Raw genomic sequence first — 24,975 nt, forward strand, 5'->3', positions numbered from 1 at the left:
CAGTTGTGTAGGAGAATAAACTGCCTGCATATCATCTTTCTGCGAAAAAATAAAATAGATTCTCCATTATTTGTTTGTTCCTATGGTTTCCACGTCATATTGTATTGCTTGGATTTTGCTTGAATGCTCAAAGTTGTCCTCAAAACAACTATATAAATAAATACAAATTGAAAGCTTCGTCCTCTGACCAACTGAACCAAACAGGACCACTAATTGTTGCTCCTATATCAGGTCTGTCAATGAACACAATGTTTCTTAATTCTAAATACAGATTCCTGACTTATTATTGTTGCTCAAATTCGGCCCCATTTCTACAAGGCTACCGCTTACCAGATACCACTTGGAATGTTGGTCCCGGTCTGGTTGCCTAAACCAGATCTTTGCCACGATAAGGTCAGACATTGCAGTGTCAGATTTGTCCCGCAGTCGTCTGCTATCAGGGAATGTAAACGATCGCTCAAACCTTTCATTTATTCTGAGTCTGCCTCAAATGGTGAACCTTCGCATCACTGGAAGATATCAATACCTGGGCCTCCTGTAGCTCAGTTGGTAGAGCATGGCGCTTGCAACGCCAGGGTTGTGGGTTCGATTCCCACGGGGGGGGGCCAGTATGAAAAATGTATGCACTCACTAACTGTAAGTCGCTCTGGATAAGAGCGTCTGCTAAATGACTAAAATGTAAAAATATGACTGCTGTGGATTTAATAAGACTACTGTAGTTTATTACATAAGGGGGAAAAGTATTACATTGTACAAATCTTGCATTGTCTTCCATAGCCTATGATACTTACAGTAATTTCCCAGTACAAGATCACCTAATCAAGGGCTTGATGAATGTTGATCAGTTAAATGTGCTAGTATTGGAATAGATCAAATAAATGGAGAGGTTTGGGAAACACTTACTTATATAGTTATCACACCTTAGAGCATAGTATTAGCCTTGCATTAGACAATACTCCGATGACTCAGGTGTCACCATGTCACCCTGCTGCCTGACACTGTTGGTTAGTTCCCATCACAAGAGGTCAGGTTGGGTTACACACACCTGCAAAAGACACCAGCTCATAAATAGTGGCTCATCAATAATTACTGATCCGGTGGAGGCACCGTGTGTAGCCTCGTGTGTACGGACCAGAGTTGCGTTCAACAAAGGCAAACAGTGTGTGAACGTATTCCTGGTTGAACGCATCTCAGCTCCTGTAGAGATCCGGCTAAAGAGGACGTACAATGGACATCTCGGTACTGCCCAACAACAACCACCCGGAAAAGTTCTTTCAGCTGGACGCGGGGATGCTGCCGGCCACCCACGGGATGTTCCAGGTCGGGGCTGTGCTGTCGGGGCAGAGGCAGTGGAGTAACCAAGTCTATCAACAGGTAGGCTATCTGTCTCTGTCCTTCATGTCTGGTAGACTTTCACTGTTAAAGGCAGGTACTCACATGATATCTGATGGAAGGTTTGTCTGCTTAGTGGCTTGGTCATGTAGATTCAGTATGTATTTAAAGGTGTGAATACCTCTGCCTCAAATATAAGTCTAACTATAAGGACAGCACTTTATTTCACTTTCTTGCACTTCAGGTAATCCAAACAATTTAGGTCAACACTTCATTTCAAACTCTAAAAGGTGCTTAAAATCTGTTTAACTAGGCTAATTGAATTGAAGAGTCATTTAAATGCTGTTTGTCTTGCCTTCATTTCAATAAAGGACTATTTTATTGATAACTCTTTGCTGTAAGTAACAGTGTTCTTGTAAAATACACATGAAAGGTAGGCCTATTTTATTTGTGTGTAAAACGAAGATATACTAAAATAAGAGAACGACGTTACCTTCTTGACGCACGCAACGACAGCTATTGACTTTCCAATTAATAGTAATTAATGATCAGAGTAAAAAGTCCTTGCATCAGTGTTCCATCACCATGCTTGCCAAAGATCACAAATGGTTTACACCTAATAAACTGACATTCTTTTTGAGTTGCAGACAACTGTGAATTGATTGATTCAGTCTGGATTCGTTATTTTTCAAATGTATATCCAGCTCTCATCTTTGTGTTTTTAAGTCAATATGGCTCCATAATTTACCACAGCTTCTGGTTGCAGTAAAATCATGAGTCAACAGGAATGAGTCATTCCACTGGAGTTCAATGAGAATAACAAGCGAGTTTATCAGACTGGGTTAAAGGTCACAGTTTCTCACTGTCCATATCTCCTTTTCTGCATTTTACACAATTAATTGATGAATGAAAGCCTGTGATATGTTTCATCATGAAATAGCTCAAGTGCTCCATCATTTCATTGCTGCTCCAAACAAGGGAAGAAGATGGATCATTCAGGTCCCTGTTTTTTTTGTTGCAGTGAACACACAGAGATGCAGGAATATTGGGACTGGCTATATGCTTTATTCAGACCTTCATGGCAGAAGTTTGAACTACCTGTGTATATGCATTTCGGATGCATTATGAATAAATGAATAATGAATAAATGAATAGCCTTCACTAAAGAATACTGTCATAAGGAGCCATGATATGTTCTAACTGAAAAAGCATAAACCATCCACTAGGCTGGCCAAGTCAGACCTTATTTGGTGTGATAGAAAAGCATTATACACAGCTGGTTGGAAGAAAGTAATAACAAAAGTGAGTCTATCCCCTAGTTTCCCCTAGCAACATCCCAAAATGGACAGGGGAAACACTGTTACCACAGTCAAAAGAATCTATAAAGACAATTCCCTCTTTCTACTTTTTTCCTGTCTCCATCCCTTTCCTCCCCAGAGGGAACATAGGACTGTGAGTGACAGTAGGCCTTCCCCGTCCCCGGAGGGCAGCCCCGTGGTGTTTGTGGACAGATACCTGGAGAAGTACACCTTGAATTCCAAGATCAAGAGGAACCCTCTGTACACAGACATAAGGACTATAGACATGGGGGAGAGCCAGAAGTCCAAACCCTCCTGGACCATCCAGGAGTTTGATAGACACTCAATCCACTCCAACCTGGCTGGCTATCTAAAGGTACATTGAAGACTTTAAAGGCAGGAAGGTAGACAGGCAGACAGACAGACAGACAGACAGGCAGGCAGACAGACAGACAGGCAGGCAGGCAGACAGACAGACAGAAAGGCAGACAGACAGGCAGACAGGCAGACAGGTAGACAGACAGACAGACAGACAGACAGACAGACAGACAGACAGTAAGGCAGACAGACAGACAGGCAGGCAGGAAGGCAGGCAGACAGACAGACAGACAGACAGACAGGCAGACAGACAGACAGAAAGGCAGACAGGTAGACAGACAGACAGACAGACAGACAGACAGACAGACAGACAGACAGACAGACAGACAGGCAGGCAGGCAGACAGACAGACAGACAGGGTTTAGATTTGCAATAACATCAGCAATAGTAGATCAGTTACAGAAAATAGAGCATGTTTTGCATATACAGACTTCGTAAAATAAGGTAAGCTATCGCAAATTTGGCAGTGATGTCTCCTTCCCTTAGACCTGAAGTAACTGTCTCCTGAACCATAGAGGCTGACAAAGGTAGGCTACATGGCGGTTGACCTTAGAATATATAGAGCTGGTGGTGACAGCATGGGATCAAGTCCAGGCAGTATTAAACGCTACATCATTTATAAACCTCCACACTACTAGTGCCTGGCAAACTTCACAGCACCAATAGTTGTCCCTTTGATGTTTGCTCTCGGCGGTAGCTGATTAGCTGCGGTACGTGTCCTTGAGTAAACTCCCACCGGAACCACCATCGTAACTCCATCAGGCAGCTGATGTTTCACCTGACCAAACCAATCAGCCAAGCGACAGCTGATATACCAGCCTCAAAGTCCCCAACCAAGGCACTGTGGGACATGTCAGGGACTGTGACTGTCACCCAAACCAATGGTGCACAGGCTAGCCGAAATCAAATTAAAAACTCTCAATGGGAACCGCCAACATCGCCAGCAGGGAGTCAGCTCTGCAATGAAGATGACAAGAGTAACAGCATCCCATTATTTCCCTGTGAAAAATAATACAAAGCTGTCCTTTTTATTACTGAATCACAGAGCAGTGAGGGATATGTTCTCTTTATTACTGAATCACAGAGCAGTGAGGGATATGTTCTCTTTATTACTGAATCACAGAGCAGTGAGGGATATGTTCTCTTTATTACTGAATCACAGAGCAGTGAGGGATATGTTCTCTTTATTACTGAATCACAGAGCAGTGAGGGATGGGTTCTCTTTATTACTGAATCACAGAGCCGTGAGGGATGTGTTGTCTTACTGAATCACAGAGCAGTGAGGGATCTGTTCTCTTTATTACTGAATCACAGAGCAGTGAGGGATATGTTCTCTTTATTACTGAATCACAGAGCAGTGAGGGATATGTTCTCTTTATTACTGAATCACAGAGCAGTGAGGGATATGTTCTCTTTATTACTGAATCACAGAGCAGTGAGGGATGGGTTCTCTTTATTACTGAATCACAGAGCAGTGAGGGATATGTTCTCTTTATTACTGAATCACAGAGCAGTGAGGGATGGGTTCTCTTTATTACTGAATCACAGAGCCGTGAGGGATTTGTTGTCTTACTGAATCACAGAGCAGTGAGGGATCTGTTCTCTTTATTACTGAATCACAGCACAGTGAGGGATGGGTTCTCTTTATTACTGAATCACAGCGCAGTGAGGGATATGTTGTCTTACTGAATCACAGAGCAGTGAGGGATATATTATCTTTATTACTGAATCACAGCGCAGTGAGGGATATGTTGTCTTACTGAATCACAGAGCAGTGAGGGATATATTATCTTTATTACTGAATCACAGAGCAGTGAGGGATATGTTCTCTTTATTACTGAATCACAGCGCAGTGAGGGATATGTTGTCTTACTGAATCACAGAGCAGTGAGGGATATATTATCTTTATTACTGAATCACAGAGCAGTGAGGGATATGTTGTCTTACTGAATCACAGAGCAGTGAGGGATATGTTCTCTTTATTACTGAATCACAGAGCAGTGAGGGATATGTTCTCTTTATTACTGAATCACAGCGCAGTGAGGGATATAATAATAATAAATAATATGCCATTTAGCAGACGCTTTTATCCAAAGCGACTTACAGTCATGCGTGCATACATTTTTTTTTGTGTATGGGTGGTCCCGGGGATAGAACCCACTACCTTGGCGTTACAAGCGCCGTGCTCTACCAGCTGAGCTACAGAGGACCACATGTCGTATATGTTGTCTTAATGAATCACAGAGCAGTGAGGGATATTTTGTCTTAATGAATCACAGAGCAGTGAGGGATATGTTGTCTTACTGAATCACAGAGCAGTGAGGGATATTATATTTACATTTACGTCATTTAGCAGACGCTCTTATATATTCTCTTTATTACTGAATCACAGCGCAATAAGTCAGGCTCGTCCCCAGATTTTGTGTGAAAGTTGCTGTTATAGCACATCTCCATTGACGGATGGGAACCGAACACATTGGCTGAGGAGAATAGTTGAGGAAAATGTCATTTTCAAAAGCCTCCATGGACTGTCTCAACTCTAACGGACTGTCTCAACTCTAACGGACTGTCTCAACTCTAACGGACTGTCTCAACTCTAACGGACTGTCTCAACTCTAAGGGACTGTCTCAACTCTAACGGACTGTCTCAACTCTAACGGACTGTCTCAACTCTAAGGGACTGTCTCAACTCTAACGGACTGTCTCAACTCTAACGGACTGTCTCAACTCTAACGGACTGTCTCAACTCTAACGGACTGTCTCAACTCTAATGGACTGTCTCAACTCTAAGGGACTGTCTCAACTCTAATGGACTGTCTCAACTCTAAGGGACTGTCTCAACTCTAACGGACTGTCTCAACTCTAACGGACTGTCTCAACTCTAACGGACTGTCTCAACTCTAATGGACTGTCTCAACTCTAACGGACTGTCTCAACTCTAAGGGACTGTCTCAACTCTAAGGGACTGTCTCAACTCTAATGGACTGTCTCAACTCTAAGGGACTGTCTCAACTCTAAGGGACTGTCTCAACTCTAACGGACTGTCTCAACTCTAAGGGACTGTCTCAACTCTAAGGGACTGTCTCAACTCTAACGGACTGTCTCTAACGGACTGTCTCAACTCTAACGGACTGTCTCTAACGGACTGTCTCAACTCTAACGGACTGTCTCAACTCTAACGGACTGTCTCAACTCTAAGGGACTGTCTCAACTCTAAGGGACTGTCTCAACTCTAAGGGACTGTCTCAACTCTAAGGGACTGTCTCAACTCTAACGGACTGTCTCAACTCTAACGGACTGTCTCAACTCTAACGGACTGTCTCAACTCTAACGGACTGTCTCAACTCTAACGGACTGTCTCTAACGGACTGTCTCAACTCTAAGGGACTGTCTCAACTCTAACAGACTGTCTCTAATGGACTGTCTCAACTCTAACGGACTGTCTCAACTCTAAGGGACTGTCTCAACTCTAAGGGACTGTCTCAACTCTAACGGACTCTCTCTAATGGACTGTCTCAACTCTAAGGGACTGTCTCAACTCTAAGGGACTGTCTCAACTCTAAGGGACTGTCTCAACTCTAAGGGACTGTCTCTAATGGACTGTCTCAACTCTAACGAACTGTCTAAACTCTAAGGGACTGTCTCAACTCTAACGGACTGTCTCAACTCTAACGGACTGTCTCAACTCTAATGGACTGTCTCAACTCTAACGGACTGTCTCTAACGGACTGTCTCTAATGGACTGTCTCAATTCTAACGGACTGTCTCAACTCTAAGGGACTGTCTCAACTCTAATGAACTGTCTAAACTCTAACGGACTGTCTCAACTCTAACGGACTGTCTCAACTCTAACGGACTGTCTCAACTCTAACGGACTGTCTCAACTCTAATGGACTGTCTCAACTCTAAGGGACTGTCTCAACTCTAACGGACTGTCTCTATCGGACTGTCTCAACTCTAAGGGACTGTCTCAACTCTAACGGACTGTCTCTAACGGACTGTCTCAACTCTAACGGACTGTCTCTAACGGACTGTCTCAACTCTAAGGGACTGTCTCAACTCTAACGGACTGTCTCTAACGGACTGTCTCAACTCTAATGGACTGTCTCAACTCTAACGGACTGTCTCAACTCTAAGGGACTGTCTCAACTCTAACGGACTGTCTCAACTCTAACGGACTGTCTCTAACGGACTGTCTCAACTCTAAGGGACTGTCTCAACTCTAACGGACTGTCTCTAACGGACTGTCTCAACTCTAATGGACTGTCTCAACTCTAAGGGACTGTATCAACTCTAAAGGACTGTCTCAACTCTAACGGACTGTCTCTAACGGACTGTCTCAACTCTAACGGACTGTCTCAACTCTAACGGACTGTCTCTAACGGACTGTCTCAACTCTAACGGACTGTCTCAACTCTAACGGACTGTCTCAACTCTAAGGGACTGTCTCAACTCTAACGGACTGTCTCAACTCTAACGGACTGTCTCAACTCTAACGGACTGTCTCAACTCTAACGGACTGTCTCAACTCTAAGGGACTGTCTCAACTCTAACGGACTGTCTCAACTCTAAGGGACTGTCTCAACTCTAACGGACTGTCTCAACTCTAACAGACTGTCTCAACTCTAACGGACTGTCTCAACTCTAACGGACTGTCTCTAACGGACTGTCTCAACTCTAAGGGACTGTCTCAACTCTAACAGACTGTCTCTAATGGACTGTCTCAACTCTAACGGACTGTCTCAACTCTAAGGGACTGTCTCAACTCTAACGGACTCTCTCTAACGGACTGTCTCAACTCTAAGGGACTGTCTCAACTCTAAGGGACTGTCTCAACTCTAAGGGACTGTCTCAACTCTAAGGGACTGTCTCAACTCTAAGGGACTGTCTCAACTCTAAGGGACTGTCTCAACTCTAAGGGACTGTCTCTAATGGACTGTCTCAACTCTAACGAACTGTCTCAACTCTAAGGGACTGTCTCAACTCTAACGGACTGTCTCAACTCTAACGGACTGTCTCAACTCTAACGGACTGTCTCAACTCTAATGGACTGTCTCAACTCTAACGGACTGTCTCTAACGGACTGTCTCTAATGGACTGTCTCAATTCTAACGGACTGTCTCAACTCTAAGGGACTGTCTCAACTCTAACGGACTGTCTCAACTCTAACGGACTGTCTCTAACGGACTGTCTCAACTCTAACGGACTGTCTCAACTCTAACGGACTGTCTCAACTCTAACGGACTGTCTCAACTCTAATGGACTGTCTCAACTCTAAGGGACTGTCTCAACTCTAACGGACTGTCTCTAACGGACTGTCTCAACTCTAAGGGACTGTCTCAACTCTAACGGACTGTCTCAACTCTAATGGACTGTCTCAACTCTAAGGGACTGTCTCAACTCTAACGGACTGTCTCTAACGGACTGTCTCAACTCTAAGGGACTGTCTCAACTCTAACGGACTGTCTCTAACGGACTGTCTCAACTCTAAGGGACTGTCTCAACTCTAACGGACTGTCTCTAACGGACTGTCTCAACTCTAAGGGACTGTCTCAACTCTAACGGACTGTCTCAACTCTAACAGACTGTCTCAACTCTAACGGACTGTCTCAACTCTAACGGACTGTCTCTAACGGACTGTCTCAACTCTAAGGGACTGTCTCAACTCTAACAGACTGTCTCTAATGGACTGTCTCAACTCTAACGGACTGTCTCAACTCTAAGGGACTGTCTCAACTCTAACGGACTCTCTCTAACGGACTGTCTCAACTCTAAGGGACTGTCTCAACTCTAAGGGACTGTCTCAACTCTAAGGGACTGTCTCAACTCTAAGGGACTGTCTCAACTCTAAGGGACTGTCTCAACTCTAAGGGACTGTCTCTAATGGACTGTCTCAACTCTAACGAACTGTCTCAACTCTAAGGGACTGTCTCAACTCTAACGGACTGTCTCAACTCTAACGGACTGTCTCAACTCTAACGGACTGTCTCAACTCTAATGGACTGTCTCAACTCTAACGGACTGTCTCTAACGGACTGTCTCTAATGGACTGTCTCAATTCTAACGGACTGTCTCAACTCTAAGGGACTGTCTCAACTCTAACGAACTGTCTCAACTCTAACGGACTGTCTCAACTCTAACGGACTGTCTCAACTCTAACGGACTGTCTCAACTCTAACGGACTGTCTCAACTCTAACGGACTGTCTCAACTCTAATGGACTGTCTCAACTCTAAGGGACTGTCTCAACTCTAACGGACTGTCTCTAACGGACTGTCTCAACTCTAAGGGACTGTCTCAACTCTAACGGACTGTCTCTAACGGACTGTCTCAACTCTAAGGGACTGTCTCAACTCTAACGGACTGTCTCTAACGGACTGTCTCAACTCTAATGGACTGTCTCAACTCTAACGGACTGTCTCAACTCTAACGGACTGTCTCAACTATAAGGAACTTTCTCGACTCTAAAGGACTGTCTCGACTCGAGTAGCAGTTTTTGATTAGTTGCGGAACGGATTATAGAATAATGACAGGTATGAAAAGCTAATGCCCCAAATGGCACTCTATTCCCTATATAGAGCCCTGGTCAAAAGTAGTGCACTATGTAGGTAATAACATGCCATTTGGGATACAGCCAATAGTTTTCTAAAGTCTATTTTTGAGAAGGCTGGGGACCAGGGGGATCAGGGACTTTAAAGTGGGTGTGAATGAATGCTGAGTTGACAGACTCTCTTTCCCATATCCATAATAAAATCAGAAATCCGGTATGTGCTGATGCGTTGATAAAGATGTAGTCACCTTCCATGGGCAAAGTTGCTGCAACTACAGTATTCAAAGTGGTTGATTTAGTGTCTAGTATTTATTAGGATCCCCATTAGCTGCTGACAAGGCAGCAGCTACTCTTCCTGGGGTCCAAACAGGAATAAAACAATACATTGTATTAAATAATAGCCTACATTATAAATAAAACAGTACATCAAACTAGTGCATTATACATACTGTACATTTCTCCATTACTACAAATGTACAGTATAACATTTACAATATGATTGTACATTTTATACTGTAAATTTGTAAAATGTACAATATTATTGTACATTTTATACTGTACATTTGTAGTAATTGGGCAATGTACGTACAGTACCAGTCAAAAGTTTGGACACACCTACTCATTCAAGGGTTTGTCTTAATTTTTTTACTATTTTCTACATTGTAGAATAACAGTGAAGACATCAAAACTATGAAATAACACATATGGAATCATGTAGTAACCAAAAAGGTGTTAAACAAATCAAAATATATTTTATATTTCAGATTCTTCAAATAGCCACCCTTTGCCTTGATGGCAGTTTTGCACACTCTTGGCATTCTCTCAACCAGCTTCACCTGGAATGCTTTTCCAACAGTCTTGAAGGAGTTCGCACATATGCTGAGCACTTGTTGGCTGCTTTTCCTTCACTCTGCCATCCGATTCAACCCAAACCATCTCAATTGGGTTGAGGTCGGGGGATTGTGAAGGATAAGGCAATCTGATGCATCACTCTCCTTCTTGGTCAAATAGCCCTTACACAGCCTGGAGGTGTGTTGGGTCATTGTCCTGTTGAAAAACAAATGATAGTCCCACTAAGCCCAAACCAGATGGAATGGCTTATCACTGCAGAATGCTGTGGTAGCCATGCTGGTTAAGTGTGCCTTGAATTCTAAATAAATCACAGACAGTGTCACCAGAAAAAGCACCCCCACACCATAACACCTCCTCCTCCATGCTTTACGGTGAGAACTACACATGCGGAGATCATCCGTTCACCCACACCGCGTCTCACAAAGACACGGCGGTTGGAACCAAAAATCTCAAATTTGGACTCCAGACCAAAGGACAAATTTCCACCAGTCTAATGTCCATTGCTTGTGTTTCTTGGCCCAAGCAGGTCTCTTCTTATTATTGGTGTCCTTTAGTAGTAGTTTCTTTGCAGCAATTCGACCATGAAGGCCTGATTCACACAGTCCCCTCTGAACAGTTGATGTTGAGATGTGTCTGTGACTTGAACTCTGTGAAGCATTTATTTGGGCTGCAATTTCTGAGGCTGGTAACTCTAATGAACTTATCCTCTGCAGCAGAGAAAACTCTGGGTCTTCCATTCCTGTGGTGTTCCTCATGAGAGCCAGTTTTATCATAGCGCTTGATGGTTTTTGCGACTGCACTTGAAGAAACTTTCAAAGTTCTTGAAATGTTCCGTATTGGTCTTTTACCAAATAGGGCTATCTTCTGTATACCCCCATACCTTGTCACAACACAACTGATTGGCTCAAACACATTAAGAAGGAAAGAAATTCCACAAATTAACTTTTAAGAAGACACACCTGTTAATTGAAATGCATTCCAGGTGACTACCTCATGAAGCTGGTTGAGAGAATGCCAAGAGTGTGCAAAACTGTCATCAAGGCAAAGGGTGGCTACTTTGAAGAATCTCAAATATAAAAATATTTTGATTTGTTTAACACTTTTTTGGTTACTACATGATTCCATATGTGTTATTTCAAAGTTTTTATGTCTTCACTATTATTCTACAATGTAGAAAATAGTAAAAATAAAGAAAACCCCTTGAATGAGTAGATGTGTCTAAACTTTTGACTGGTAGTGTATGTATAATGCACAATGTCTAGTTTGATGTACTGTTTTATTTATGATGTAGGCTATTGTTTTACTATTATTACAATGAAATCTACTGATTATTACTCATGTATAAATGTATAATGTATAAAGTACTTTTTTATTTAGAATTTACATTGAAATGCATGTATTTTACTTCATAGCTTGTTACAAGACGTCTCTTTTGCTAACACTTTCCTTGAAGTGGATATGCTTACATGCAACAGTCATAATCATTACATCTAATATGACATACACCATTATAACCGCCTATAACAGCTGACCTCAGCTCATGACAACTAACATGTCATGAAGCTATAAGTAGCTATATCCATTGTCATTGAAAATGTGTCATAACCTCGCGATGTTGTTGTTACACTTTCAAAGTCTCCCTTTTGTTTCAGGAAGAAGAAAAAGGGCCACAGGATCTAGATTTCTGGTTGGAGGATCTCTACACACCTGGTTATGACTCCTTGTTAAAGAAGAAAGAAGCCGAGATGAAAAGGAACAGACTTTGCAAAATACTGACCTGCGTCATTCTGTCAGTGTGCGTAATCATTGTCATCATCACAGTGCCAATTGTAGTCACCAAAAATCTAAAGGAGCCGTGACTGATTTGTAGAATCATGCCAAGGTGGGTCAAATTCTTTCAAAAAAGGGTTTAGGATGTCTCATCATTCACTATAACCTGTACAGTGGGGCTGTATGTGTTTTGAAACGCGTTGCTTATTTGGACTATTGTGGTACATTGTTCACACCCTCACATTTGTGAAAGACACGAGAGGAGACATATGAGCTGTCATGATTCACAAGTGCTTATTGTCTTGTAAATAAGACGACCAGGTAAGAATGGGGAAACTGAGCTTTTTCCACACCTGATTAACTGACGGATCATGATTAGTTGTTTATTTGAATCGGGTGTTGGTCACACAGTCCTGGGCCCCGTAGTCACAAAGCATTTACATTTACATTTTAGTCATTTAGCAGACACTCTTATCCAGAGCGACTTACAGTTAGTGAGTGCATACATTATTTTTTAAATTATTATTATTATTTTTATTTATTTTTCATACCGGCCCCCCGTGGGAATCGAACCCACAACCCTGGCGTTGCAAACGCCATGCTCTACCAACTGAGCTACATCCCTGCCGGCCATTCCCTCCCCTACCCTGGACGACGCCGGGCCAATTGTGCGCCGCCCCATGGGTCTCCCGGTCGCGGCCGGCTGCGACAGAGCCTGGATTCGAACCAGGATCTCTAGTGGCACAGCTAGCAGTGCGATGCAGTGCCTTAGACCACTGCGCCACAAGCATCTCAGAGTCAGAGTTCTGATCTAGGATCAGGTCCCTCCTGTCCATATAATCTCAGTCATTATAATCTAAAAGGGACATCTGACCCTATAATCAGGACTACTCTGACTGAGACCCTTGTGAGTATGGGCCCTGAAGGTTAGAGAGCGTATGAGGTTGGTGCAATGTGAGTAGGTCTGAGTACAGGTACTTGAATGACACCGAACATCACTGTTGCAGGTGTGTGGCAACATTTCTGTATAAAAGGGGTATAAGACTGCATGGAGATTCACTCTCTGATTACAGGACTGGTGCTCAGAGTTAGTCATCTGTCAAGGCGCAGCGTATCCTCCAGCACCATTATCAATATATTGTATAAAACACCAGCAGCTGGAGGTCAGACATAGGGGGGCGTTCCAAATGGCACCCTATTTCCTATATAAAGCCCTATTGGGCCCTGGTCAAAAGTAGTGCACTACGTAGGGAATAGGGTGTCATTTGGGACGAGCCTTTGTTTTGAGTGTGCCGTTCTTATCAGTTATATCTGCCACATCAATCTGGTGTTCAATGTTACCTATCATTTCACAACAGAACTTATGTCTTCTTTTTATTTTATTTTAAATAAAGTCAGCATTCATTTTTACACAAAGACTGTTCATTGTATTGTTTTGTTGCAATTTTCATACATTGTCATACTGTATTGTAGTAGTAGTAGGCTACATTTTGCTCACTTTCAGCTTGACAAACTCCTGACGCTGTAAACCTATAGTGCGCTACCACAAGAGGGCGACACAACACAGTGGACCTCAAGGGCTCAAATCCCATACAGAACATTCTAATGCTGTGAAAATATGTGATTATGGAAATGTAGGTTATATTTACTGTTTTGGCTATAGGCTAGGCTAGACTACTTGCTTGAGATGTAGGGTTTATGTGGTGTGGCTGAATGCAACAATGTTCAACTGATGTTGCCTCACTTTCCATTACGGGTCTCATTCGGACATCACACAGTGAAGAGGAACAGCTCTGTTTCGCTCCGCCCTCTGTCTGTCTGCCCAGAAGGAAGACACTCTCCCGTTACTTCTCTCAGCAATGAATATGCATAGGCTACTACTGATTGCCTGTTCCTGAAACGCAGAGAAATTAGAGAAGAGGGACGGGGGATATGAAAAGTTATTTACCCTGACGTCAATCTGTAAACAAAATGGCGAGTCAGGGGCGGATAAACCAGCTTTAGGTAGCATATACCTACCTAGCGACAGTGTGCACAAACAAAACTGTATTCGTGACATTTCAAGACTGAGGAGAACGCTCATATTTGACAGCGGTAACAAATCAAATCGAGTTGCCTGAAATGAGTGGAGTTAACTTTTGGGAGAAATTCTTGCGCATGGAGGAACAATGTAGCCTATCCACTGGAAAGTAATGAGGAGTTGTGGTCTACAACGTTGCATTTCATTCGGACTGCACAGCAACTTCTTCCGTCGCCCTGGACATTACAAATAAAGAAGCTTTTGCCAGCGACCTACTGTAGCTACTCAGTGGACGTTTCCCCGGAACTGTGACATGGCAGTCTACCGATACTAATAGATTATCTGCGGATAAATGGCTCGTTGGATACATTTTAAGGATGTTATCCACGGAGGTGGGGATACACTCTTACATTCAGGTAACACTACTCATCTAATGCACTTCGCAGATGAGTGATAACCATTTATGGAAACTGCTCGGTGTAAAACAGCTATATCCAGTGAGCACTTCTCGGAGGATATATTTTGTTTATACCATATTTAAACTCTCCATTTCTATTCAACCATGGCCGTTAGGTCTAGAAGACCGTGGATGGGCGTAATTGTAGGGGTCTTTCTTGGGTTTACAGCGGCGTCTTGGCTAATTGTCCCCAGGGTAGTGGAAATCAGTGGGAAAAGAAAGAAGTCGTCGATATGCTCATACTACAGTAATGCTGCTGGCATCGGTAAAGTGCCCGAAATCATCGGAAGCACCGCAAGTAATGCGTTACGTAAAGACCCGGAGAATAACCTGTCCAGCCAAGAGGGCAGTGAAGAGGAGGAAGAGAACGTTTACAAGACTGGTAACGGTAGTGGAGATGGCGGGGGACCCATTTCCAAACCTAATCATTTTCTCTATGTCGGCGTCATGACAGCCAAAAAGTACCTTGATTCGCGCGCTGTGGCTGCACACAGGACGTGGACCAGTTCCATCCCCGGGAAGGTTGAGTTCTTCTCCAGCGAGGGCTCTGAAACAATCCCACTGCCCATTCCTGTCCCGGTGGTGTCGTTGACAGGTGTAGATGATTCATACCCGCCACAGAAGAAGTCATTTATGATGTTGAAGTACATGCACGACCATTACCTGGATAAATACGAGTGGTTCATGAGGGCAGATGATGATGTCTACATTCGAGGTGAATTCCCTTCATGAAATAGTTTATCTTTCTCTTTTAAAATGTCTAGGGTAGGCTACATACATTCTTGGTCGTCTTTGAAGTTCCTTGACAGTTATCTGTTTGACTCCTATTCCAACTAGACAGTAGCAAGTTAGCAACAGCTGGTGAAATAAACATTCATATGTCAACTATTCCAAACATTTTTCATGAGCACTTGAACAGCTTTCCTCCAGGCATTGAGATACATTTTTGCAAGATTATCCACTCCGTCACGTACCTCCTTATTCACACATTTTGGGTATTGCTACTGTACAATGTTGCACTTGTGAAGCGTCATTGTTGGAGTCTTGGTCCCAGAAAGCCAACCCACTGGGCACAGACGGCAGTTCAACATCTAGTTTGAGTTGTCAACTAACGTGAATTCAATGTGAAATCAACAAAAAATGTCACCCTGTCATTGGATTTAGGTTAAAAGTTGGGTGAAAAAAATACGAAAGTTAAGTCGATTACTTTGTTCAAATCCAATGTATTTTCCACGTTGATTCAACATCATCACAATAAATGTTTTGGTTGAAATTACGTGGATACTACGTTGATTCAACCAATTTTTGCACAGTGGGAAGCCAGTTCAATAACCCCCACCACCAACCTCTGTGGCAACATATCTACAACATTGTACTTCATACCAATTTCATACAGTAGGCATATTAGTTATTGGTTTGTGGATGTAACCAACAGCATTAGTATGTACTTTAGGGACAAACAACCACCCACTGGGCTCACACTGGTTAAATCATCCGAATTTGTCAACATATTGTGACATGGAATCAACATGGAAAATACACTGGATTTGAAAAAAGTAATCAACCAATACTGTTTTTATCTAATTTCAACCAGCATTGTAAAGATTGAAATTAGGGCTAAACTTAAATAGATTGACTTAAGCTGACTAACCCGTTGTTACATCAATCTGATTTCAACATAATCATCAGAGCTATGTATACGTTGAAGGTTTTGAGATTCACACAATCATTACCTGAAAATAATGATTGATTCATGTCCATGATCATTGACGTTTTGAGATTCACACAGTCATTACCTTTTAGATTGTGTGAATCTCAAAACCTCAATAATCATGGGCGTGAATCATTGAGTAAATGTACATGCACACTAACAATTTGATATTTAACTGTTAATGGCAGAAGGCAGATTATGCAACAGTCGTGTAAGTACCTTACTCTGCTTATCTTAATTGGTGTAAGGTCATAATCGAAGTAAACATATGCTGATTAAAACAGCTGGTTTTCTGAACAATCTTTCAAACTATTAGGACATGTAAACAGTTTCATTGGCGTTCCAGTGGTGTGTTTGATCTGCTCATGTGCCAGCACCGGGTGGCGCATGTTCGGAAAAACTGAAAATATGCATCTTATAAATCGTTTTCACATACAAACTTTATATGTCCGAACTCAGAATCAAATAGTCTTCGCAAAAATAACATGGTCACTGTGGTAGCACGTTTATTTTGATTGCCGATTTTCAGTAGCCTGATTTCAGATGTGTCCATGTACACAGGACTATTAGGGAAATCGTTTTAAACTAACTCATATATTAACCTGACTATCCACAATAATCACATTATTGTGTGCTATTGTGTGCATGTAACCGTGCTCATTGAGGCCATGTTGAGTGGGAGCCATCCTTGATAATGGTGGTGGGGGAGCTCATGGGCTCCCGAGAGGCGCAGCGGTCTAAGGTCACTGCATCTCAGTGCTTGAGGCATCACTACAGACCCCTTAGTTCGATTCCAGGCTGTATCACAACCGGCCGTGATTGGGAGTCCCATAGGGCGGCGCACAATTGGCCCAGCGTCGTCCGGGTTTGGCCGGTGTAGGCCATCATTGTATATAAGAATTTGTTCTTAACTGACTTGCTTAGTTAAATAAAGGTAAAATAAAAATGCCACTACAATAGTGTATATCAGCTTCCCACTGGTTCAATCAACGTTGTTTCAACGAAATTACAGTATGCTAGATGTTGAGATGACGTCTGTGCCCAGTGGGTTTTGTGTTGAGGTAATGAAGAGGACGAATGCTGTGGGTTGAGAGTAAGGGCAGAGAGATGAAGCCATGTCATGTTGTGATAGAGCATGGCGTTTGCAACGCCAGGGTTGTGGGTTCGTTTCCCACGGGGGGCCAGTATGAAAATAATAATGTATGCACTAACTGTAAGTCGCTCTGGATAAGAGCGTCCGCTAAATGACGTAAATGTAATGTAAATGTTGTGTATTTGTAGATGGGTTATGCAATAGCTTAATGGATGGTGGTAAGGGTTAGGGAGAAATGTACCATTATACCATAACAAACAAAAGTCAACCCCCGCCTTCCCTAAATCTATAGAGAAAACACAATAAATGGACTGTATAACTACAATGTTAGAATGAAGTAGAGATGTTCCTGGGAAAAGTACATCACTTGGACATTTTTGTGAGAATTGAGAAACTAGGAACTTACTGTCTCAGATATGACCTTTTACAGACCTGGTATGTTGCCTACTACTAGCTTTATATTAGCCTGCCTGCTACCTATTACTAGCTTTAAATTAGCCTGCCTGCTACCTACTACTAGCTTTATATTAGCCTGCCTAGTACCTACTACTAGCTTTATATTAGCCTGCCTGCTACCTACTACTAGCTTTATATTAGCCTGCCTGCTACCTACTACTAGCTTTATATTAGCCTGCCTGCTACCTACTACTAGCTTTATATTAGCCTGCCTACTGGCTACTACTAGCTTTATATTAGCCTGCCTGCTACCTACTACTAGCTTTATATTAGCCTGCCTGCTACCTACTACTAGCTTTATATTAGCCTGCCTGCTACCTATTACTAGCTTTATATTAGCCTGCCTGCTACCTACTACTAGCTTTATATTAGCCTGACTGCTACCTACTACTAGCTTTATATTAGCCTGCCTGCTACCTATTACTAGCTTTATATTAGCCTGCCTGCTACCTACTAGTAGCTTTATATTAGCCTGCCTGCTACCTACTACTAGCTTTATATTAGCCTGCCTGCTACCTACTACTAGCTTTATATTAGCCTGCCTGCTACCTACTACTAGCTTTATATTAGCCTGCCTGCTACCTACTACTAGCTTTATATTAGCCTGCCTGCTACCTACTACTAGCTTTATATTAGCCTGCCTGCTACCTACTACTAGCTTTATATTAGCCTGCCTGCTACCTACTACTAGCTTTATATTAGCCTGCGTACTGGCTATTACTAGCTTTATATTAGCCTGCCTGATACCTACTACTAGCTTTATATTAGCCTGCCTACTACCTACTACTAGCTTTATATTAGCCTGCCTGCTACCTACTACTAGCTTTATATTAGCCTGCTTACTGGCTATTACTAGCTTTATATTAGCCTGCCTGCTACCTACTACTAGCTTTATATTAGCCTGCCTACTGGCTACTACTAGCTTTATATTAGCCTGCCTACTACCTACTACTAGCTTAATATTAGCCTGCACTATCTTTATATTAGCCTGCCTGCTACCTACTACTAGCTTTATATTAGCCTGCCTACTACCTACTACTAGCTTTATATTAGCCTGCCTGCTACCTACTACTAGCTTTATTTTAGCCTGCGTAGTCCCTACTACTAGCTTTATATTAGCCTGCCTACTGGCTACTACTAGCTTTATATTAGCCTGCCTAGTACCTACTACTAGCTTTATATTAGCCTGCCTACTGGCTACTACTAGCTTTATATTAGCCTGCCTGCTACCTACTACAAGCTTTATATTAGCCTGCCTGCTACCTACTACTAGCTTTATATTAACCTGCCTACTGGCTACTACTAGATTTATATTAGCCTGCCTGCTACCTATTACTAGCTTTATTTTAGCCTGCCTACTGGCTATTACTAGCTTTATATATTAGCCTGCCTACTGGCTACTACTACCTTTATATTAGCCTGCCTACTGGCTACTACTAGCTTTATATTAGCCTGCCTGCTACCTACTACAAGCTTTATATTAGCCTGCCTGCTACCTACTACTAGCTTTATATTAACCTGCCTACTGGCTACTACTAGCTTTATTTTAGCCTGCCTACTGGCTATTACTAGCTTTATATATTAGCCTGCCTACTGGCTACTACTAGCTTTATATTAGCCTGCCTACTGGCTACTACTAGCTTTATATTAGCCTGCCTACTGGCTACTACTAGCTTTATATTAGCCTGCCTACTGGCTATTACTAGCTTTATATATTAGCCTGCCTACTGGCTACTACTAGCTTTATATTAGCCTGCCTACTGGCTACTACTAGCTTTATATTAGCCTGCCTACTGGCTATTACTAGCTTTATATATTAGCCTGCCTACTGGCTACTACTAGCTTTATATTAGCCTGCCTACTGGCTACTACTAGCTTTATATATTAGCCTGCCTGCTACCTACTACTATCTTTATATTAGCCTGCCTGCTACCTACTACTAGCTTAATATTAGCCTGCCTACTACCTACTACTAGCTTTATATTAGCCTGCCTACTACCTACTACTAGCTTTATATTAGCCTGCCTACTGGCTACTACTAGCTTTATATTAGCCTGCCTACTACCTACTACTAGCTTTATATTAGCCTGCCTACTGGCTACTACTAGCTTTATATTAGCCTGCCTACTACCTACTACTAGCTTTATATTAGCCTGCCTACTGGCTACTACTAGCTTTATATTAGCCTGCCTACTACCTACTACTAGCTTTATATTAGCCTGCCTACTGCCTAGTACTAGCTTTATATTAGCCTGCCTACTGGCTACTACTAGCTTTATATTAGCCTGCCTGCTACCTACTACTAGCTTTATATTAGCCTGCCTGCTACCTACTACTAGCTTTATATTAGCCTGCCTACTACCTACTACTAGCTTTATATTAGCCTGCCTGCTACCTACTACTAGCTTTATATTAGCCTGCCTACTACCTACTACTAGCTTTATATTAGCCTGCCTACTGCCTAGTACTAGCTTTATATTAGCCTGCCTACTGGCTACTACTAGCTTTATATTAGCCTGCCTGCTACCTACTACTAGCTTTATATTAGCCTGCCTGCTACCTACTACTAGCTTTATATTAGCCTGCCTACTACCTACTACTAGCTTTATATTAGCCTGCCTGCTACCTACTACTAGCTTTATATTAGCCTGCCTACATCCTATTGCCTACTGCCTAGATCTTTTATTTGATACTCACTGTTTCTCACACAATGCCTCTCCCATCCATCTATCCATCCATCCATCCATCCATCTACACAGGCGAAAAGCTGGAGTCATTCCTGCGTTCTCTGAACAGCAGCCAGCCCCTGTACCTGGGTCAGACGGGCCTGGGCACAGCTGAGGAGCTGGGAAAGCTGGCCCTGGAGCCCGGGGAAAACTTCTGCATGGGGGGCCCGGGCATGATCTTCAGCAGAGAGGTGCTGAGAAGGATGGTGCCCCACATCGGGACCTGTCTCAGGGAGATGTACACCACCCACGAGGATGTGGAGGTGGGCCGCTGCGTCCGCCGCTTCGGGGGGACCCAGTGCGTCTGGTCTTACGAGGTAAGAAACAATTTGATGTTTTGTGTGGTGAAGGGAGGGAGGCCTGGTGCTCTGTTGTGTTTCACGGAGATGCATTGTGCGCTCTCGTCGTGGGGGGTTTTGTCTTTAGTTTTCAATTGACTGGTTTTTAGGGGCCTAGTGTTTTATGCTATTGTGTTTTTGTGGCAAAAGCCTCAAATAGAATGAGCTCTTACATAGTCATGGATGGCAGTCGTTCTGAAGGAGACCATTTGTAAGAAAAGTGTGTGTCTGTCTGTGTGTGTGTGTGTGTGTGTGTGTGTGTGTGTGTGTGTGTGTGTGTGTGTGTGTGTGTGTGTGTGTGTGTGTGTGTGTGTGTGTGTGTGTGTGTGTGTGTGTGTGTGTGTGTGTGTGTGTGTGTGTGTGTGTGTGTGTGTATACTCCCGAGTGGCGCAGTGTTCTAAGGCACTGCATCGCAGTGCTATCTGTGCCACTAGAGATCCTGGTTCAAATCCAGGCTCTGTCGTAGCCGGCAGCGACTGGGAGACCCATGGGGCGGCGCACAATTTGTCCAGGGTAGGGGAGGGAATGGCCGGCAGGGATGTAGCTCAGTTGGTAGAGCATGGTGTATGCAACGCCAGGGTTGTGGGTTCGATTCCCACAAGGGGCCAGTATGAAAAAATAAATACAATAATAATAATGTATGCACTCACTAACTGTAAGTTGCTCTGGATAAGAGTGTCTGCTAAAATGTGTGTGTGCGCATGTTTGTATTCCCGGTGTGTGTGTCCTTGGGCTGAACCATCATGTGTCAGTGGTCGTCAGAACATCCTTTATTTTCCCAGGAATTGGGACTCTCTCTAATGGCAAATCCATTCCCTCCAAATATGTTATCTCCTGTGGGCCTGAGAGGAAAGATTTGGCCTCATGACAAATGGATGTAGTGAGAGATTTGTCTGCTCTCGATTGCTAAGTGGTGAAATACTGTACTCTACATGCCACTGCTGTTGAAGACCAATTTTTTTACAGTAATTCGACATTATTTTTTTATGACTACCTCATCTCTGTACCCCACACATACAATTACACTATACAGTGAGGGGAAAAAAGTATTTGATCCCCTGCTGATTTTGTACGTTTGCCCACTGACAAATAAATGATCAGTCTATAATTTTAATGGTAGGTTTATTTGAACAGTGAGAGACAGAATAACAACAAAAAAATCCAGAAAAAACGCATGTCAAAAATGTTAGAAATTGATTTGCATTTTAATGAGGGAAATAAGTATTTGACCCCCTCTATATCAGAGAGATTTCTGGCTCCCAGGTGTCTTTTATACAGGTAACGAGCTGAGATTAGGAGCATCAATCAATCAGATTCCAAACTCTCCACCATGGCCAAGACCAAAGAGCTCTCCAAGGATGTCAGGGACAAGATTGTAGACCTACACAAGGCTGGAATGGGCTACAAGACCATCGCCAAGCAGCTTGGTGAGAAGGTGACAACAGTTGGTGCGATTATTCGCAAATGGAAGAAACACAAAATAACTGTCAATCTCCCTCGGCCTGGGGCTCCATGCAAGATCTAACCTCGTGGAGTTGCAATGATCATGAGAACGGTGAGGAATCAGCCCAGAACTACACGGGAGGATCTCAAGGCAGCTGGGACCATAGTCACCAAGAAAACAATTGGTAACACACCACGCCGTGAAGGACTGAAATCCTGCAGTGCCCGCAAGGTCCCCCTGCTCAAGAAAGCACATATACATGCCCATCTGAAGTTTGCCAGTGAACATCTCAATGATTCAGAGGAGAACTGGGTGAAAGTGTTGTGGTCAGATGAGACCAAAATCGAGCTCTTTGGCATCAATTCAACTCGCCGTGTTTGGAGGAGGAGGAATGCTGCCTATGACCCCAAGAACACCATCCCCACCGTCAAACATGGAGGTGGAAACATTATGCTTTGGGGGTGTTTTTATGCTAAGGGAACAGGACAACTACAGATGTGTGCAAACCTGGTGGCCAACTACAAGAAACATCTGACCTCTGTGATTGCCAACAAGGGTTTTGCCACCAAGTACTAAGTCATGTTTTGCAGAGGGGGTCAAATACTTATTTCCCTCATTAAAATGCAAATCAATTTAATACATTTTTGACATCCGTTTTTTCTAGATGTTTTTGTTGTTATTCTGTCTCTCACTGTTCAAATAAACCTACCATAAAAATTATAGACTGATCATTTCTTTGTCAGTGGGCAAACGTACAAAATCAGCAGGGGATCAAATACTTTTTTCCCTTACTGTATATACAAAAGTATGTGGACACTCCTTCAAATTAGTGTTTTACAGTACATCTGTAGCTCAATTGGTAGAGCATGGCGCTTGTAACCCCAGGGTAGTGGGTTCGATCCCCGGGACCACCCATACGTAAAAATGTATGCACACATGACTGTAAATCGCTTTGGATGAAAGCGTCTGCTAAATGGCATATTATTATATTATCGGCCAATACATATTTACTATAGTGTTATTTGATAGATTATGTTGACATAGGTTTTATTTGACAGTGTTATGCTGACAAACTACATTTCAGTGTAAAAGGGGTCATTTTGCCTGTGTAGTGCATTCCACTGTAAGGATTTTTACACATTTTCTTGATTTTTAGAAAATAGACCTGAAGCGTAATTTACGCTTTAGACTCCCGAGCCTCCAGCGGCTAAGCTTTGCTCGTATGCTGCTCACACGGCTAGCGTAGCAGGTTTCATTGACTACAATGGGAGCGCATCACTTGCAGCTCACGCTCTGCAAAAATGACACATCAAGTAGGTCTGTAATGTGACCTGCTCTAAACACATTACCTTAGGTCAAAGTCAATTCTGTTGCCATTTGTGGTTGTCACCAATTTCACCAGCGCCATAGATGAGATTGGAAATAAATGGACGGCTGCAGGCTGTGAAACTTGCTAAATGGATTAGCTACGAAATGCCACATATTCTGAGAGTGAATGGTTTTACTGAATTAGTTTATCAAGATTAAATTGGATTTGCTGGAGACTGCAGTCCTTTCCTTCATTGCACAAAGTTTTGTCGCACAGAAAATCACTGTCTTTTGTCATGTTTTTCATGGTTCGGGCTAGGCCCTTAGTTCCAGTGAAGGGGAAATCTTAACACTACAGCTTACAATGACATTCTAGACGATTCTGTGCTTCCATCTTTGTGGCAACAGTTTGGGGAAGGCCCTTTCCTGTTTCAGTATGACAATGCCCCTGTACACAAAGTGAGGTCCATACAGTAATGGTTTGTCGAGATCGGTGTGGAAAGAATTTGACTGGCCTGCATAGAGCCCTGACCTCAACCCCATCTAACACTTTTTTGGGATGAATCGCCTAACATCAGTGCCCTACCTCACTAATGCTCTTGTGGCTGAATGGAAGTCCCCACAGCAAAGCCTTCCCGGAAGAGTGGAGGCTGTTATAGCAGCAAAGAGGGGACCAACTCCATATTAATGCCCATGATGTTGGAATGAGATGTTCGACGAGCAGGTGTCCACAGACTTGTGGTCATGTAGTGTATCTGTAATGTCCCTCAGTCGAGCAGTGAATTTCAAACACAGATTCAACCACAAAGAACAGGGTTTTCCAACGCCTCGCAAAGAAGGGCATCTATTGGCAGATGGGTAAACAAATAGAAAAAGAAGACATTGAATGTCCCTTTGAGCATGGTGAAGTTATTAATTACACTTTGGGTGGTGTATCAATACACCCAGTCACTACAAAGATAAAGGCGTCCTTCCTAACTCAGTTGCCGGAGAGGAAGGAAACCGCTCAGGGATTTCACCATTAGGCCAATGGTGACTTTAAAACAGTTACAGAGTTTAATGGCTGTGATAGGAGAAAACTGAGGATGGATCAACAACATTGTAGTTACTCCACAATACTAATCGAAATGACAGAGTGAAAAGAAGGAAGCCTGTACAGAATATAAATATTCTAAAACATGCATCCTGTTTGCAATAAGGCACTAAAGTAAAACTGCAAAATATGTCCTGAATACAAAGTGTT

The 24,975-nt window shown here is 42.9% G+C and overlaps 2 protein-coding genes across 2 annotated transcripts; both read left to right on the plus strand.

Annotated features, from left to right (window-relative positions):
• Positions 1-1,227: 1,227 nt before the first annotated feature.
• LOC121583101 (major intrinsically disordered NOTCH2-binding receptor 1-like) lies at positions 1,228-12,268 on the plus strand. Its single transcript, XM_041899313.1, has 3 exons — positions 1,228-1,374; positions 2,770-3,006; positions 12,062-12,268. Exons 1-3 carry the CDS (start codon positions 1,228-1,230, stop codon positions 12,266-12,268), a joined length of 591 nt encoding a protein of 196 aa, XP_041755247.1.
• A 1,517-nt stretch (positions 12,269-13,785) lies between these two features.
• Positions 13,786-21,225, plus strand: chsy3 (chondroitin sulfate synthase 3). Its single transcript, XM_045216382.1, has 2 exons — positions 13,786-15,371; positions 20,676-21,225. Exons 1-2 carry the CDS (start codon positions 14,762-14,764, stop codon positions 21,077-21,079), a joined length of 1,014 nt encoding a protein of 337 aa, XP_045072317.1. The 5' UTR covers positions 13,786-14,761; the 3' UTR covers positions 21,080-21,225.
• The last annotated feature ends 3,750 nt before the right edge of the window (positions 21,226-24,975 follow it).

Source organism: Coregonus clupeaformis, unplaced genomic scaffold (genome assembly GCF_020615455.1).
Source record: "Coregonus clupeaformis isolate EN_2021a unplaced genomic scaffold, ASM2061545v1 scaf0699, whole genome shotgun sequence".
In the NCBI taxonomy this organism is placed as follows: Eukaryota; Metazoa; Chordata; class Actinopteri; order Salmoniformes; family Salmonidae; genus Coregonus; species Coregonus clupeaformis.

Bases quoted from the DNA above. Each gene is read 5' to 3' on its own strand.
- chsy3 (XM_045216382.1), top strand. From the start codon at position 14,762: ATGGCCGTTAGGTCTAGAAGACCGTGGATGGGCGTAATTGTAGGGGTC. The intron at 15,372-20,675 runs GTGAATTCCCTT...CCATCTACACAG, and splicing joins TGATGATGTCTACATTCGAG to GCGAAAAGCTGGAGTCATTC.
- LOC121583101 (XM_041899313.1), top strand. From the start codon at position 1,228: ATGGACATCTCGGTACTGCCCAACAACAACCACCCGGAAAAGTTCTTT. The intron at 1,375-2,769 runs GTAGGCTATCTG...TTTCCTCCCCAG, and splicing joins GTAACCAAGTCTATCAACAG to AGGGAACATAGGACTGTGAG. The intron at 3,007-12,061 runs GTACATTGAAGA...CTTTTGTTTCAG, and splicing joins ACCTGGCTGGCTATCTAAAG to GAAGAAGAAAAAGGGCCACA.